Below are 14,235 nucleotides of genomic sequence, written 5' to 3'. Positions count from 1 at the left end.
TGCAAGTAGAAGTAGTAGTAGTAGTAGTAGTGAATCTGCTCAAGCTTCTATCTATCCGGGCACAAGAACCCTTTATATATACACCCAGTACTACTACTAATGCATCATCTCCTAAGCCCCAACTGCACATCAACCAAGAGCTCATAAAGTTGTAGTCCTACAAAATCCCTCGAATAATACGCATCAGGCCCACCCCATCCCATAGTTGACGAGAGTTGCATCCCAAAACCCCAGTGCTACCGTCGTAACTAACTAAATGACTGACTGACTCTCTTGCTAACCAACCAATGTGCTAAATATAATCGAAGCCTCAGGACCAATACCTTCTGTATGAGAAGATTCAGAAATAGTCGATAAGACGGGATCAAAGCCTGAATTCGGCTTGGTATGGTTTCGCTTTGCTTTTTCTTCTCTTTTACTAGATTTGAGAGTTTTTTTTGCTTGAAAGCATGACTCAGGTGTAACCTTTAACTAACTACTTACTAGCGTTGGTTGGTTTTTGTCTTGCCTGGTCTAGTTGGGTTCCTCCTATCATCTGGCATGGAACTGTTTAGTCGGTGGTTGTCAATAAGGTCAGGTCAGCTGATTATACTTCGTCACGGCATCATACGCACGGCCTGAAGGATAAGAATAAGATAACAGACACAGTTTGAGGAATCTCGGGATTCGAGTCAGCATATCCGCTGCGCCAATGAGACTTTTCTGTCCCTGGGAGATATACTGCACAGCTATAGGTGTTGGTACCCTCGCAGTGGCTGATTGGATGCACAAAGGCATGAACCATCGTCATCCTCAGCCACGTTTAATCCTGGCGGATGACTAGAGCAATCAGCCTGAGGCTTGTGGGAGAAAAAGAAACGAGTCTGAGACATGTCTTTCTTTTTGACTTTGATGGGTCAAGGCTTCCTCCCGGCCACATGGCGGAGAGATGCCATGCGATGCCACATGCTTATATTGCTGCTATTTTTGGGTCAACGTCCGGGAGTGACTCAACCAGATCCATAGAAAGGAAATTCTCGTATAGAGGTGGCCGTAAGGCAGATCGCGCGCTCTCTCTCTCTCTCTCTCTGTGTGTGTGTGTGTGTATGTGTGACATATGATCTAGCTACAATGTAATATTATACGTTGTAAATCTAGGCAGCAAGCTCGGCAACCTCTTCCTCCGGTGCAGTGTAAACTGATGATATAGAAGATTCCGTGTCCCATTCTCTTTCTTTCTTTTGACCCTCCCCGCCTGCATGGCTCAGGGGTGCTGTCCAAGATGCGCGCGGAGGGTTCAGCCCATGCACATCTGTCAAAGAGACAGGCGAGTCTGTGGCGCGGACGCCAACCCTCTCGCCTGCATGCGAAAACACACTTTCCAGAAACGGGCTGCTTGGACTAGGAGTTCCTCCGGGCACTTGATAGTAATGTCGCGCTTGAGGCATCGCGATCTGTTCATTGGTTGGGGCAAAGGCCCGCTCATTGGCCTCTAGGATCTGCGGGACGTCGCGGAATTCAGAGTCTATGCGCTGATAAATGCTACTTCCTCGCCGCATATGCTCTGGCGTCTGAGACCGGCTTGCCGGGAGCCCTTGTTCTAAAGTCCCTGGCAGCTCCTGAGGACTCGTTTCTGCCGTCGGAGACAGCTGGGTATGGTATACAGCGACATCGGACAAGACTCCAGAAGGTACTGGGTGCTGCTGGTTGGGCTTTAGCGGAAAGGACCAGGCCGGGGAGCCTTCGGCTCCTGGCTGTGACGGGTGCTGCATCTGATACAATAAGCTTTGTACTTCTCGCTTCCTTTCAATAGATATATCCGCAGACGGCGCGAATCCGATTCTCTCTGCCGTGAGGCCCAGATCTACGTCGTCTTTGGCAACCAGGGGACTACAGGACATGAGCAGACGAAGCGCACTTGGATGGCCATAGTAAGCGGCATAGCGGTAGGGCTGCCATCCTCGTTCGTCCCGCTTGATGGCTGACGCACCTCGCTGGAGGAGAAGCGTGACCACGGGCACATGTCCTCCCATAGCGGCCAAACACAAAGGCGAATCCTCTTCCGATCGGACGCCATAAGGCAGGCACACTGGGGACCCGCGGTCGAGCAGGTTCTGGACGGCGGCCGCATGTCCGTACCGAGATGCTACGCAGAGCGCTCGATCTCCCGCGGTGTCACGGGCATCCAGAGAAGCTCCTTTGTCACAGAGTAAATTAAGAAGTGCCATCGACCCACGGACAGCTGCAAGGTGGACCGGTCGACGTTGATCCGAGTCAGCTTGGGCCTCGATATTGGCGCCCGAGATAAGCAGAAGCTTCGTAACCTCACAATTATCAGCCATGCACGCATAGTGAAGCGGCGTGAGACCCGAGAGGCAGCGGTTTTCTAATGGCATACTCTTCCGAAGAAGCAGCTCCACCACCGCGAACTGTGACTTCATTGCAGCCAGATGTAAGGCTGTTCGTCCCGCAATGTTAGTTCTGGCCAGCAACCCTTTCTTCTGGCTAAGAATGTCAACAATCTCGGTGTGCCCATTATAAGCAGCCCAGTGCAAGGCCGTCATAGCAGCATCGTCGACCGATCGAGTCGATGCCTTCTTTTTAAGCAGAAGCTGCGTCGCCAGCAGCTGACCCAGGGCAGCTGCACATATGAGCGGCGTCCTTCGGTCGCTTCCAGCCGCGTTAACATTCGCCTTCTCATTGAGGAGCAGCTCCATAACATCCAGATGCCCCCCTTCACAGGCGTAGTGTAGTGGTGCCATCATCGTTCCGTCCTTGGCTTCCAAATCTGCGCCGTTTTGTATCAAAATCCTTGCTATTACTATATCGCCTAGTTTGGCGGCCAGATGTAGCGGCGTCGCTTGATCATTAGCTCGCGCATTAACTTTGGCGTGACAAGCAAGTAAGAGGTTTGTGGCTTCAGCTTGGCCATAATGTGCTGCTACCCAGAGAGCAGTCTGGCCGTTAGCATTCCGTGCTTCGATATCTAAGCACTCAGGAAGAAGCAGTTCAAGCACTCTGCAATGACCGCGCGACGCAGCCAAGTGCAACGCGGTGGAACCCGACTTGTCGGTAGCATCCATTCTAGCGTTTCTTTGCAGCAGTAGATCCAGCACGTCTTCATTCCCGCAATGGGATGCTACTAAAAGGGCAGTCCTGCGCGACGGGATATGACGGGCTTCAATGTCATGACCACTTTCGAGGAGCCTTTCGACATCGGATCGACTGCCCGACTGGGCTGACTTGATAATTGGCGGCGCAGACGCTCCATCCGGTGATGTCAAATTAATGCTAGTATTCAAATCTCTTTCGTACAGCCGACGCTCCGACGGACTCCGCCCAGGAACTCGTACGGAAGCTTGCGTCGCTGACCAGCTTGGACGCCTGAGTTGCCGAATGATGGACCGAATCTTCTCACGCCGTGATCCTGAGGAGCGATTACCCCAGGAAGCGCCACTCGCATCTGACTGCCATCTGCGGACTTGAGTCGGACTCTGCGGTAAAGGAGTCGGTGCGAACGACACGCTCTTACTGTGGCCATGGCTAGAGTCGAACGACGCAGAGGGATGTATTGGGAGAACTCCACTCGTTCCGGGAGGGCTTGCACTACTCACAGTACCACTTCCATACCCTTCATCTATAGGTGGGCTGTAAGTGCTGCGGTTGACCGCAGCTTGCGTCGTAGGATGGGTCCGTGATTGTCCGATCGCGCGTCTATAGGGAAGGGAAGTCACCACTGTTCTATCGAAATCAAAAACCGTGTCCCCTACGGAGGATGAGCGACGAGTCAGGCTCGGAGTCTCCGCCCGTGAGGGTACGTAGCTGTAAGCAGACCGTAGTGTTGCTGTATCGCTGGCGACTTTCGCAATGATCTGGCGATTTTCCGCTCTCCGTAACAGTTCGACTTGTTCGGTTGATGTCCGACTAATGCACGATGTTTAGTATGCAGTAATCTATTGCTGCTTCGTCAACTTCCAGACTCACCATTGGCAGGCTTGAAGCAGGAGCTGCAGTGCATGAACCTGCGCACGCAGTCGTTCCTGATGAACCTTCATGCTGTCCTCGTTCCAGACGACCTTTACTCGAGTGCGAAATCCGATCCCAGTGTCACTCAGCATTGCACCTCTTGTCAGAGCTGAGACCTCGTCCGAGAGAACCTCCATGACGGCGCGACAGCCGTCCAATGCGACTTCAAGTCCCTCGACATACTCGTCGGGTTCGGTTGAGTCACGAACATTGTAGCTTGCCCACTCGTGTAGCTGTGTAATGGCCGATCGGATGGTCGTCAGCTCGCCGATAAGCGATCGAATGGTGAGGTCGGCATCCTTGAATTTGCCATACAGATGGGCCAGTGCCCCCGCGGTGTCTTTGACGTACTGAGCGATCTGAAACGCACCGGAAAGCAGACCGATTGCGGTGACAGGATCCATTGCCGGTAGCCACACCTCATTGGGGGAACATCAGCAGCGTAGCGGGGCTGAGTATACGATCATATACAAATTGAAGGTTTCGGATGCTCAGATCATAAGTTTGGGGGGGGGGACCGTAGAGAGTCCATCGATCATGAAGGAGGAGAGCAGAATAAAAGAAAACAATGCCAGCTGAAGGAAGGAAGCCAGCAGAGGATTGACAGCTGAAGGCATCTGAGCTGGAGCGAATCATGACAGGCTCAGTGAGCCGTGCAACTGCAGGCCACCACGCCAGTGCCCGTGTTCTAAACCTTGTAAGGCGATCGTCCTAAAACACCGCCCCAAACCTCGTCTGATTCCCCGCAGCAAACAACAAGGTCATCCTTGTTTTCTGGACCTGGCATAGCCATATCCATCGTGATGGTGGGAATGGCTGATGCAGAGAGATAGGGTTTAAATGGAGGAAGATGAAAGCAAGAGGGTGTGCAAATGTGACCCAGCGGGACATTTTTTCCCCCAATGCTGGTGAAAAACACACGTTCTCTCTAGGCACCGAGAACTGGAAGTAAAAGTAAGAAAAAGTAAGAGAAAAAAAAATAGAAAATAGAATACATTGATCGTGAACTGGAGTACATCTAATAAGGGAAATCTCTTTTCTTTCTATACATGCAGAGTCATCTCTTGAGTTTGATATTTTTTTTCATGCGTATCGTCTCTGTCCAAGAAACATTCACGCCGCAACCCCATAACGAAGACTGGAAGGCTTGGGTATCATAAGAATCACTTTGTCGACAGTCATGCGCGTTTCATTTCTGCTGAACCACTTGCTCTACGCCTCAATGGCGTTCTTGACCCATTTCTCCAGACCACCCTTCGCAATGATCTCCTGCACGTTGGGCGGCAGCTCGCCCACCTTGTGAGTCCACTTGGGTCCGTTCTGGCCTTCCTGGATCTCAATCTGACTGCGCCGGACATCCCAGGTCAGAGTCCAACCGGTCCGACGGGTAAGCTGCTTGTCGCCAAACTCCTCGCGCAGACGGCTAACCAAGCGAGGGACCTCCAGACCCATGAGAGCATTGTTAATGCTGTTCCGGGAGAAGATGTTGCCAAAGCTACCCGAAACGACCAGGGGAATCTGCTTCGCCAAGAGAGCAGTGGCCGCCTGTTCACGAGAGCTACCACAGCCGAAGTTGTATCCGACAACCAGGATGTCACCCTCCTTGGCAATGGAGGCGAACTCCTTATCATAGTTGGACATGCATACTTCAGCCATCTTCTCCACGGGGACATTGTCTTGGTAGGTCCAGTAACCGGGATAGATGGCGTCCGTGTTCAGGTTGTCAGCATCACAGAACACAATCTCGCCAGAGACGCGTTCAGGGAAACCAGGATACACCTCAGTCAGGCCACCCTCTTCCTCAACCTTCTCCTCCGGAGCGAAGCGCTTCTCCCCATCGGCAACAAGGTCATCCAACTGACCAAGGAGCTTCTCAAGAGCTTGCTCGGTATTGAGCATGCGGTCCTCCTCGCGGATACCATCGCCCTCACCGCGGACAACTTCGGTCCACCCTTCAGGGGGCTGGTACCAGCCAGGGCCGCTCAGCTTGCCGCTGAGGGCGCTGGCAGCAACAATTTCGGGGCTACCCAAGTATGCCTTGGCTTCAGTGCTACCCATGCGACCCTTGAAGTTGCGGTTCGACGCACTGATGCCGACCTCGCCGGGCTCCAGCAATCCCGTTCCTAGACCGATGCAAGGTCCGCATCCAGCGGGGAGGGCCGTTGCTCCAGCCTCCAGGAGGGTCTGCCAGTCACCAGCTCCTTCCGCAGCGAGCTGTTCGGGAATGGACGCGGCAGCAATGTAAAACTTGACGCCATCAGCGATCTTCGGGACCTTCCCACCGTTCTTCTCTGCGGCATCCTTGAACACCTTAGCAGCAGCAGCAATGTCCGAAGCCCGAGAGTTGGTGCAGGAAACCAGATAGGCCTTGTCGACCTTGATATCCTGGGCTTCCAGCTCCTTGAGGGGGGTGGCAATCTTGACCGAGTTGGGGCCGGAAACGTAGGGAGAAAGAGTCGAAAGGTCCAGGAAGAGCTCCTTCGCATATTTGGCACCCTTATCGGCAGTGAGAGGGTTCACAAAAAGCTGCTCGATGGCAGGGTGGGTGAAGTTGCGAGCAGCCAGGGTCTTGAACGGCCCATCAGCCAAGCCCATGGCCGCAGTGGTAGCCTTGCCCTTCAACCAGCCTTTCAGAACACCATCCATGGGGAACAGTCCTGACAAAGCACCCCACTCAGTCGTCATGTTGGCAATGGTCAACCGGCTATCCATGGGCAAGCTTCTCATGGTTTCCTCAGAGCCAGTGAACTCAATTGCATGGTTCAGGACATCATCCTTGTCGAATAGACCGCACAGAGCAACGATGACGTCCTTGCCAGTCACGCCAGGGGGCAGGATACCGGTAAAAGTAACCTTGGCCACTGGGGGGATCTGCCACCACGTCTTACCGGTCGCCCAGATACTGGCCGCATCGGTTCTCACGATGGGAGTTCCAACCGAGGCCACGGCACCATAAGTGTTACTGTGACTGTCCGAGGCGACCACCAGAGTGCCGGGCCAGGCAAAGCCTTCTTCAACCATGATTTGGTGACCAATTCCTCGACCGGCGGGATAGAACTCGACACCGTGTTGCTTGGCAAACTCCTCGATCTGGCGGTACTTTTGCAGGTTCTTCTCTGTTTTGTTCTGGACATCATGGTCGAGAGTCATCACGACCTGATTGGGATCGTGCATCTTGGAGGCACCGATCGACATGAACTTCAATGCGACGGGCCAAGAGTTGTCATGGGTCATAATCCGGTGGGGAGCGATAGTCACATAGTCGCCGGACTTGACAAACTTGCCATCGGGCAGACCTACGGCGTACTTCTGAACGATCTTTTCCGTCAAGGTCTGGGGCACGGCCCGAGAGGACTGCAGGGAGGAGAAGAGGGCGGCGGAGGAAGGGTCGTCCAGTTGGGACTGGAAGACATCCTGGAAAAGGAAGCGGGTGGAGGCGAAGGCACGTCGTTGAGGCGTGTTCGGCACGCGAAGAGAAATCCAGCGCCTGCCAGGGCCGGAGGGCAACAAACGCGACTGCATCTTCAGACAGAAGCGTCAAGGATGGGGGAAGGACAGAGCAAAGAAAGAAATTGGGAGAAAGTTGAGTGACTCAAAGTTCACACTTGAAGGCAAACTAAAGGGAAGCCCCGACGCGGACCCAGACCCGAATGATCGACCAATCACACGGCACGCATTATGTCTTGCTCCGCTATCGGAGGATTCTGGGGTAAAAGACGGAGGAAGGTCTATTTTGTCTATATACTCTCTATCGCACAGAAAACTTTATACTTATGGTTACAATTTCCACACGACCCAATCCTTCAAGTCCAATTCTTTGAGGATACCTCGGAGTGGTCCCTGCAATTCCATTCCTTGAGCCCAGAGCTTTGGTCCTGCCATATAGCTAATGAAGCCCTCCGGTCCGGAGACCAGGATTAAGTTGGGTTTGTTCTTGCTTTCTTCCGAATCCTGAGAAGACGGGCCACTGCGGGTGGAGTCCAGGATGAGCTGCTTCCCGATGCTGGTGCCTTCCTCATCGACGAAGTAATCCACGGTCACCTGTCCAGGGTATTGCGACCGAAGAGCCTCCAGTTCACGGACTATTAACGAAGTGGCTGTACTGCGGGGTGCTTCATCAGGGCCGTCTTGGTTGCCCTTCGAAGACGTGAAGAGACCGGAGAACCATGACCTTGAGGGTGCTGTTGTTGTAGTTGTAGTTGTGTCACTCACACCACCAACACAGTCTTCCCGTCTCCTGTTGGCCCAGAGGATATGTATTCTAGGCTTATGCGTTTCGTTGGTGCGGCGAAGAAGCGTGTGTCCAGCTTGCAGGGCAGGGGCAATTCCCGTGCCTCCGGCGATGAACAAGATGCGCTGCGTATCCGGAGGGACTTCACATTCGATTCGCGGGCCACGTACTTCAATGGGTGCTCCGATCTCTAGACTGTGTAGATAGCGGGAGACCTCGCCGAACGGGTCCTTCCGAATGAAGAAGCGTAGACACTCGTCTTCTTCATCCTCCGAGCAAGTAGCGGGCAGAGGAGTGTAGTCTCTCCCAATCTGCAACTGTGGCTGTTTGAACATGACACTCCAAACGCCTGTCTTCCATGCTCCCTCGTAGACGGCATGGTTGCTGCCATCGGCCGCCGGTGGTTGAAGAACGAAGTAGCTCCCGGTCGATGAGACCGGTTCGCGGGATACTAAATAGTAAGGTGTGAACTTCATCGAATTCAGGGTCGTCGAATCTGGACCCTGTTGCGACCGGACCAGGGCACCAATACCCGCCGCAGCGGCAGTTATGAAGGCGAATCGCAGCCATCGTTGCTGCTTCGGCGGCGGAGTAGACGATGGCGAGGTGGAAGCATAGCGTCTGGGGGGTCGGCTCACGAGCCTCCCGACAGTGGGCGACTCATTGAACTGGCGCAACAAGCCCTGAGGGAGAGCGCGGGGCTTCATGGGTATAGGGAAAAAATTGGGGCAATGGATGGGGAAGTGGAACATGACGCTATAAAAAGCAGACCGGAGATCGCATGGCGCTAAGCCCCATTGGGCCGCGGACGCAGGGAGTCGCATTTCCCTTCGTCTTTCTTCTTTGTCCCTCAATAGATCTTCTTCAATGCTTCATGCTTCTTCCTCCCCAAGCCGCTAGTTCTTGTCTCTTTCTCATCTGCTGACCCCCATTGTTTTGTTTAGGGGAGGAAGAATTGCCCGCCCACTCGTTGCTCCCCGTGGCATGGAACACTGCCCCGTGCCCCATCCTTCTTAACTGCCCGCTTTCGCTCTTCCAGCTTTCAACCATTCTTTGATTCGACCTTCTTTGGGCGGCATGTCCCATATAACCTTCTCGAATTCCGAGTCCAGGTCGGGCAATTACCATGCTCCCAGGGATTCCCTCGAACTGGCGTCTTTAGCCTCGTCGCCCGACTCCGCCCCCAGATCCTCCCGCTCCTCGTCGCCCTCCGGCATTTCGTCGTCGCGCAAGCTCTCCCTCGAAGATGAAGATCCTCTTTCCAGCTCCAATCCACAGTTACAGGGCCCGTCAGGGCGCCCCCGATCGGCTCGCTCATACTCGATATCCTCGGCCTTTGATTTCGGGGCGACCTTGTTTCCCTTGTCTCAGACGACCGGTGGTTATGCACCGTTGGGGGTCTCGGCCGCTGACCGAGAGGCCGGAGTTGCTGATGGGTCCTTAGAGAGGAACAAGATATTGACATATATGAATGGTCTATCTCTCGTGATTGGGCTGGTTATCGGCTCCGGTATCTTCTCATCTCCCAGCCAGGTCAATGCCAATGCGGGGTCGCCTGGTGCGTCGCTGATTGCATGGGTTGTTGCTGGCCTACTTGCATGGACGGGAGCAGCCAGCTATGCAGAGCTCGGCGGAGCTATTCCCCTAAACGGAGGCTCCCAGGTCTATCTCTCTAAAATCTTCGGGGAGCTGGCGGGCTTCCTGTTCACGTGGTGCTCAGTTTTGGTCTTGAAGCCGGGCAGTGCGGCTATCATCGCAATCATCTTCGGAGAATACGTCGTAAGAGCCTTCGTTGGCGCCGATGTGGAAACGGTAAATCCCTGGATAAACAAGGCTGTTGCGTTTGGCGGAATTTTCGTGGTGACTTTGTTGAACTGTATCTCGACTAGAGTGGCTGCGCGCATTGGTGACCTCTTCATGTTCTTCAAGTTTGTCGCATTGCTGGGCGTCACCATCATCGGTATCATTGTGGCCATCACAGGTCACTCATCGACTGGCAGTGCCAACAAGGAATGGAAGTCCGGCTGGTTCGAGGGCACGAACCTCGACATATCCGCATGGGCTGTAGCTCTGTACGCGGGTCTTTGGGCCTTTGACGGTTGGGACAACGTACGTTTTTGTACACACCCAGTATTCAACATTCATCTCTGACTGACTCCACCAAGACAAACTACGTGACTGGCGAATTCAAGAATCCCAACAAGGATCTTCCACGAGTGATCCACACAGCCATGCCACTAGTCATCCTCTCCTATCTCCTTGCCAATATCTCCTACATTCTCGTTCTCCCTCATTCGACTATTGAAGCGACCAATACCGTCGCCATTCAGTTCGGCGACAAGGTCTTTGGCCACGTGGGAGCCCTTATATTCGCGCTCATCGTATCCGCGAGTTGCATAGGCGCCTTGAACGCCACGGCCTTCACCAGCGGCCGTTTAGTCTATGCAGCCGGAAAAGAGGGCTATCTCCCCTCTATTTTCGGCAAACTATGGACTCGAGACACCTCCACCAACCGACTCCAGCGCCGCTCCTGGGCCACCAAGGTCTTTTCGCGCCTCTGTGGAGATGGCACGCGAATTGGCTTCACCCCCATTTACGCCATGGCGCTGAACAGTACACTCACCCTCATTTACGTCATCGTCGGCGAATTCAAAACCCTTGTCACCTTTTACGGGGTAGCCGGGTACACCTTCTACTTCGTGACGGTGCTAGGCCTGATAATTCTTCGCGTGCGGGAACCCTACCTGCATCGCCCCTACAAGACCTGGATTTCCACTCCCATCATCTTCTGCTGCGTTAGTCTCTTCCTCCTCAGCCGGGCTATCATTGCAGAACCGCTTCAGACGTTAATTGTCGTCGCTTTCATCGTCGCCGGTGTCCCTGTCTATTATTGGCGGATCTACAAACGCGATGGACGAAAGGCGTTTCCTAATTGGAAGTTTTGGCAACGCCGGTGAGATCGATTCCGGTTACCTCTTCATGACCCCTCAGCAACAACAAACAACCGGTAAATTAGTTTTGCTATGACCACTATTATTTATGTTTCTCTTATAATACTTTTCTTTCCTCTTTCTTCTTCTATGAATGCCTGTCCTTTCTTTATTATATAACTTTATTTCTATTCCAGCTTATTTTCTCATTCTTCTTTCTCTTCTGTTGCATCCCTGGCAAGGTATCTTATATAACGGTTCGCTTTGGCTGGTTGGTTGGAAGGAAGGACGGTCTCCCATGATAATCATCTGACATGATACCCATTCGCATATTATCCGGGGTTATTTTGCATGACGGAAATGCCGGTTCAAGTGGGGAAGGATTCGAAGCATTTGCTTTCAGCTTTGCATATCATCATCGAACTTATGGCGGTGGGTGGAGTCTCATCTTCCTGTTACTTTTTAGGTTCTTTTTTGGGGGCGGGGGCATCTGCCATAGATACGTGTATTGAAAGAGATTCAAACGGAACTGTGGACTGAAGCTTTAGCATATGATAGCTAGAGTCATAGCTGTTAATGCTCGACTTCACGATAGTTCTTAATTTTCCAATATCTAGCCTAATTGCTCTGTCATGTGTTATGACTCTCTGGTTCTAGCATGGAATCTCACTCGCGCATCGACTTCTTCCTCGTTCTCAATTGCTCGATCAACGAGACACGATCATGCTTATCGAGGCCCAATCCATCCCAACTATCTGCCTGTAGAACCACAGCCGGAGGATCATCACGGTCGGTCTCTCCCTCGGCGAAGAAACGCAGTGCACACTGGGAGGCTTGGTCAGGTGGCAGATAGATGCGGGTGGAGATGACGGTGCGCTCGTTCACAAACACTTCGAGCACGCTCGTATCCCAGAATGCGTGGATCTGTAGCGCCTCTTCCTTTTGTTCGCCGGATGGGGTTTCAAACGTAAATAGCGTATGGGCAGCGGTCACTAGTTCATGATTGATGCGGAGGTCATGCGGAATTGGTCGTTGGATACAGAAGGTTTCGCTGGCTGGTTCCCAGTATAGAAGAGTACGGCGCGGCGGGTCTGAAAGGGCTGGTTTGTGTTGGTGGACTGTTAGTGGGGAAGAGCTGAAAGTCTACGATGTGTGCCAGTGTGGGGGAGATGAATAAAACATACTGGTGCCATGGAGGACTTCTATGCCTACTCTCCCGCATTGGTTACTGACGGAGAATTTGGCATGGACTTCCCATCTCGATGTCGTTATAGGAAAGTGGGCTTTGGGTGGAGAGATACGATTGTCGGATTTGCTTAGGGGCAGGTGATCGATATGCATGCCGTTCGTCTTACTGCGAAGAGCTTTAAGTCGTGGATCTGGGAGAACACCCAGCGTCCGGATGGTGAAGGTTTGTTGTCTCTCTTCTTCTGTTTCGATCGAGGTGATGGCATTCAGCTCTGAACGCCGGGCTTGCTTAACATGGCGCAGAGTGATCAGTTTCACTACTCGTGGGATAGACAACATGCCGCTCCATCCTTGTCGGTGCCTAAGGTCATCTGGCAGGTTATCTTCTGTAATCCAGCAATAGACTATCTGCTGGCCTGTGACCGGGTCCCAAAAGCTATTTGCCGCATAGCCGCAACCGTGATCAAAGACCCCGGAAAATGCATAGGATGCGAGAGGGTCGGTATTGCTATGCGGTTGGGTGCTAAAGCACGGCTTAATTGACATCCAAAGCTGTGCTCGAGGTGACTTTTTCTGGCTTTTGTCAGATGCAAGACCTCCCTCAGCCCCCATGAGGATGAACAACCGTGTAACATCCTCGTCGTCTGTCATGGGAATCCAGTTGACGACTTCCCAGTTGACCCCCAAGTCGCTGGACCAACGGGAGGGGTTGAAATTGAGTCCAACATCAACCAGCGGCCCCAGGTACTTCCACTGTCGTAAGTCGTGAGGATTGATGGAATATACAAAAGCTGTTGGGGTCTGTCCGGCGATACCTCCGGAGATCAGACCGCAGAGGTCGGAGGATGGAAAAGCTTCCGGCTGTTCCCGCATGAACTGCCAGGCACCCACAAAAGGATCCCGCCAGCCTGTTACTTTGACATTTGGGGGTGAGCGTGCTATAATTGGGTTGCAGTCGAGACGCTGCCATGTCAACCCCTGGTCATGCGAAGTGGCTAAACTGACCGATTCGGAGCCAGGCACATACGGCAGCGTGTAATGAATGGGAAGGCGCTTCACTGATGTGTATATAGCAGTCAGGGCATTCGGGGCCCCATCTACAGCATTGGGTCGAAAGCAGCCCGTAAAGACGCCACATCGGTCATATTCGGTGGTGGGCTGCAGACATGGCTCCGGATAAACCTCCCAATGGAGCAGATCATTAGACACAGCGTGCCCCCAGGATATATTTCCCCAGTCATTGCCTTTCGGGTTCCACTGGAATGACAGGTGATAGACGCCGGTTGCAGGATCATAACCTAGACCGCACGGGTCATTCATCCACCCGTGGGGGGCAGTGAAATGGTAGGATGGCTGCCATCGCTGGGCGTCATCTGAGGGGCTAGTTTGCCGCTCCATCCGAGCTATTCTCGATTTTTAAACTGGAAGAGCGATGGCTTTGTGGTTGATCTTCAGAGATGCTGACAAGGTCTCAAGGTTGAACACATATCAATTTCAGTATTTCCCATTGACAGACATGACGGGAACCCTCCTATCAGGCAAGGTTGAATCCAGAAGCAATCCGTCGTCACCTTAGTTATTTCTTATCAACCCCCACCGATAAAGCTCGAGGTCCGGGAGTGAATTGGCAGCCGCTGCAAAATCCAATGCAGCCGAGCTTGCCTGCCTGTACTGAGTGGACGATGAACCTTGCTCGTGTCGTGGGGCATGATTCAATCCCCGGAGGATCTTCGGCGAAAAGAACCCCAGACTCCGTCAATTCCCATTATATTTCAAACATGGATACCCAGGTTACTGTGGAATGAAAACGTACCCCTAACACCACCAAGTTAGATCAAATCACCGGGGGAGAGTCTGTCCGAGGACCGGCAAGACTAAATC

At 53.0% G+C, this 14,235-nt stretch overlaps 7 protein-coding genes across 7 annotated transcripts; 2 read left to right on the top strand and 5 right to left on the bottom strand.

Annotated features, from left to right (window-relative positions):
- Window positions 1-84: 84 nt before the first annotated feature.
- Window positions 85-870, bottom strand: BDQ94DRAFT_136152 (uncharacterized protein). Its single transcript, XM_026764806.1, has one exon. The coding sequence runs from the start codon at window positions 775-777 to the stop codon at window positions 574-576; it is 204 nt and encodes a 67-aa protein (XP_026630331.1). The 5' UTR covers window positions 778-870; the 3' UTR covers window positions 85-573.
- A 135-nt stretch (window positions 871-1,005) lies between these two features.
- BDQ94DRAFT_136151 (uncharacterized protein) lies at window positions 1,006-1,811 on the bottom strand. The gene has a single exon (XM_026764805.1). It carries the CDS (start codon window positions 1,749-1,751, stop codon window positions 1,134-1,136), a length of 618 nt encoding a protein of 205 aa, XP_026630330.1. The 5' UTR covers window positions 1,752-1,811; the 3' UTR covers window positions 1,006-1,133.
- Window positions 1,812-2,125: 314 nt separating this feature from the next.
- On the bottom strand, window positions 2,126-2,543 carry BDQ94DRAFT_136150 (ankyrin repeat domain-containing protein; the record flags this gene model as incomplete). The annotated part of the gene is made up of 1 exon (XM_026764804.1): window positions 2,126-2,543. A coding segment is annotated over one exon (418 nt), but the record flags the coding sequence as incomplete, so codon positions are not given.
- A 2,674-nt stretch (window positions 2,544-5,217) lies between these two features.
- BDQ94DRAFT_156949 (homoaconitase LysF) lies at window positions 5,218-8,988 on the bottom strand (the record flags this gene model as incomplete). The annotated part of the gene is made up of 2 exons (XM_026768683.1): window positions 5,218-7,521; window positions 7,798-8,988. 2 exons carry the CDS (start codon window positions 8,986-8,988, stop codon window positions 5,218-5,220), a joined length of 3,495 nt encoding a protein of 1,164 aa, XP_026630328.1.
- Window positions 8,989-9,313: 325 nt separating this feature from the next.
- BDQ94DRAFT_166519 (putative amino acid transporter) lies at window positions 9,314-11,193 on the top strand (the record flags this gene model as incomplete). Its single annotated transcript, XM_026770568.1, has 2 exons — window positions 9,314-10,345; window positions 10,402-11,193. The coding sequence occupies 2 exons, from the start codon at window positions 9,314-9,316 to the stop codon at window positions 11,191-11,193; spliced, it is 1,824 nt and encodes a 607-aa protein (XP_026630327.1).
- On the top strand, window positions 10,952-11,692 carry BDQ94DRAFT_136139 (uncharacterized protein). The gene has a single exon (XM_026764803.1). The coding sequence runs from the start codon at window positions 11,481-11,483 to the stop codon at window positions 11,676-11,678; it is 198 nt and encodes a 65-aa protein (XP_026630326.1). The 5' UTR covers window positions 10,952-11,480; the 3' UTR covers window positions 11,679-11,692.
- Window positions 11,693-11,755: 63 nt separating this feature from the next.
- On the bottom strand, window positions 11,756-13,812 carry BDQ94DRAFT_182685 (glycoside hydrolase family 32 protein). Its single transcript, XM_026774217.1, has 2 exons — window positions 12,351-13,812; window positions 11,756-12,266 (listed from the first exon to the last, which is right to left on the bottom strand). The coding sequence occupies exons 1-2, from the start codon at window positions 13,750-13,752 to the stop codon at window positions 11,833-11,835; spliced, it is 1,836 nt and encodes a 611-aa protein (XP_026630325.1). The 5' UTR covers window positions 13,753-13,812; the 3' UTR covers window positions 11,756-11,832.
- Window positions 13,813-14,235: the final 423 nt, after the last annotated feature.

The sequence above is a fragment of the Aspergillus welwitschiae genome, assembly GCF_003344945.1.
Source record: "Aspergillus welwitschiae strain CBS 139.54b unplaced genomic scaffold BDQ94scaffold_4, whole genome shotgun sequence".
In the NCBI taxonomy this organism is placed as follows: domain Eukaryota; kingdom Fungi; phylum Ascomycota; class Eurotiomycetes; order Eurotiales; family Aspergillaceae; genus Aspergillus; species Aspergillus welwitschiae.
The sequence above is the reverse complement of the archived record's forward strand: the minus strand, read 5'-3'. Positions and strand labels throughout refer to the sequence as shown.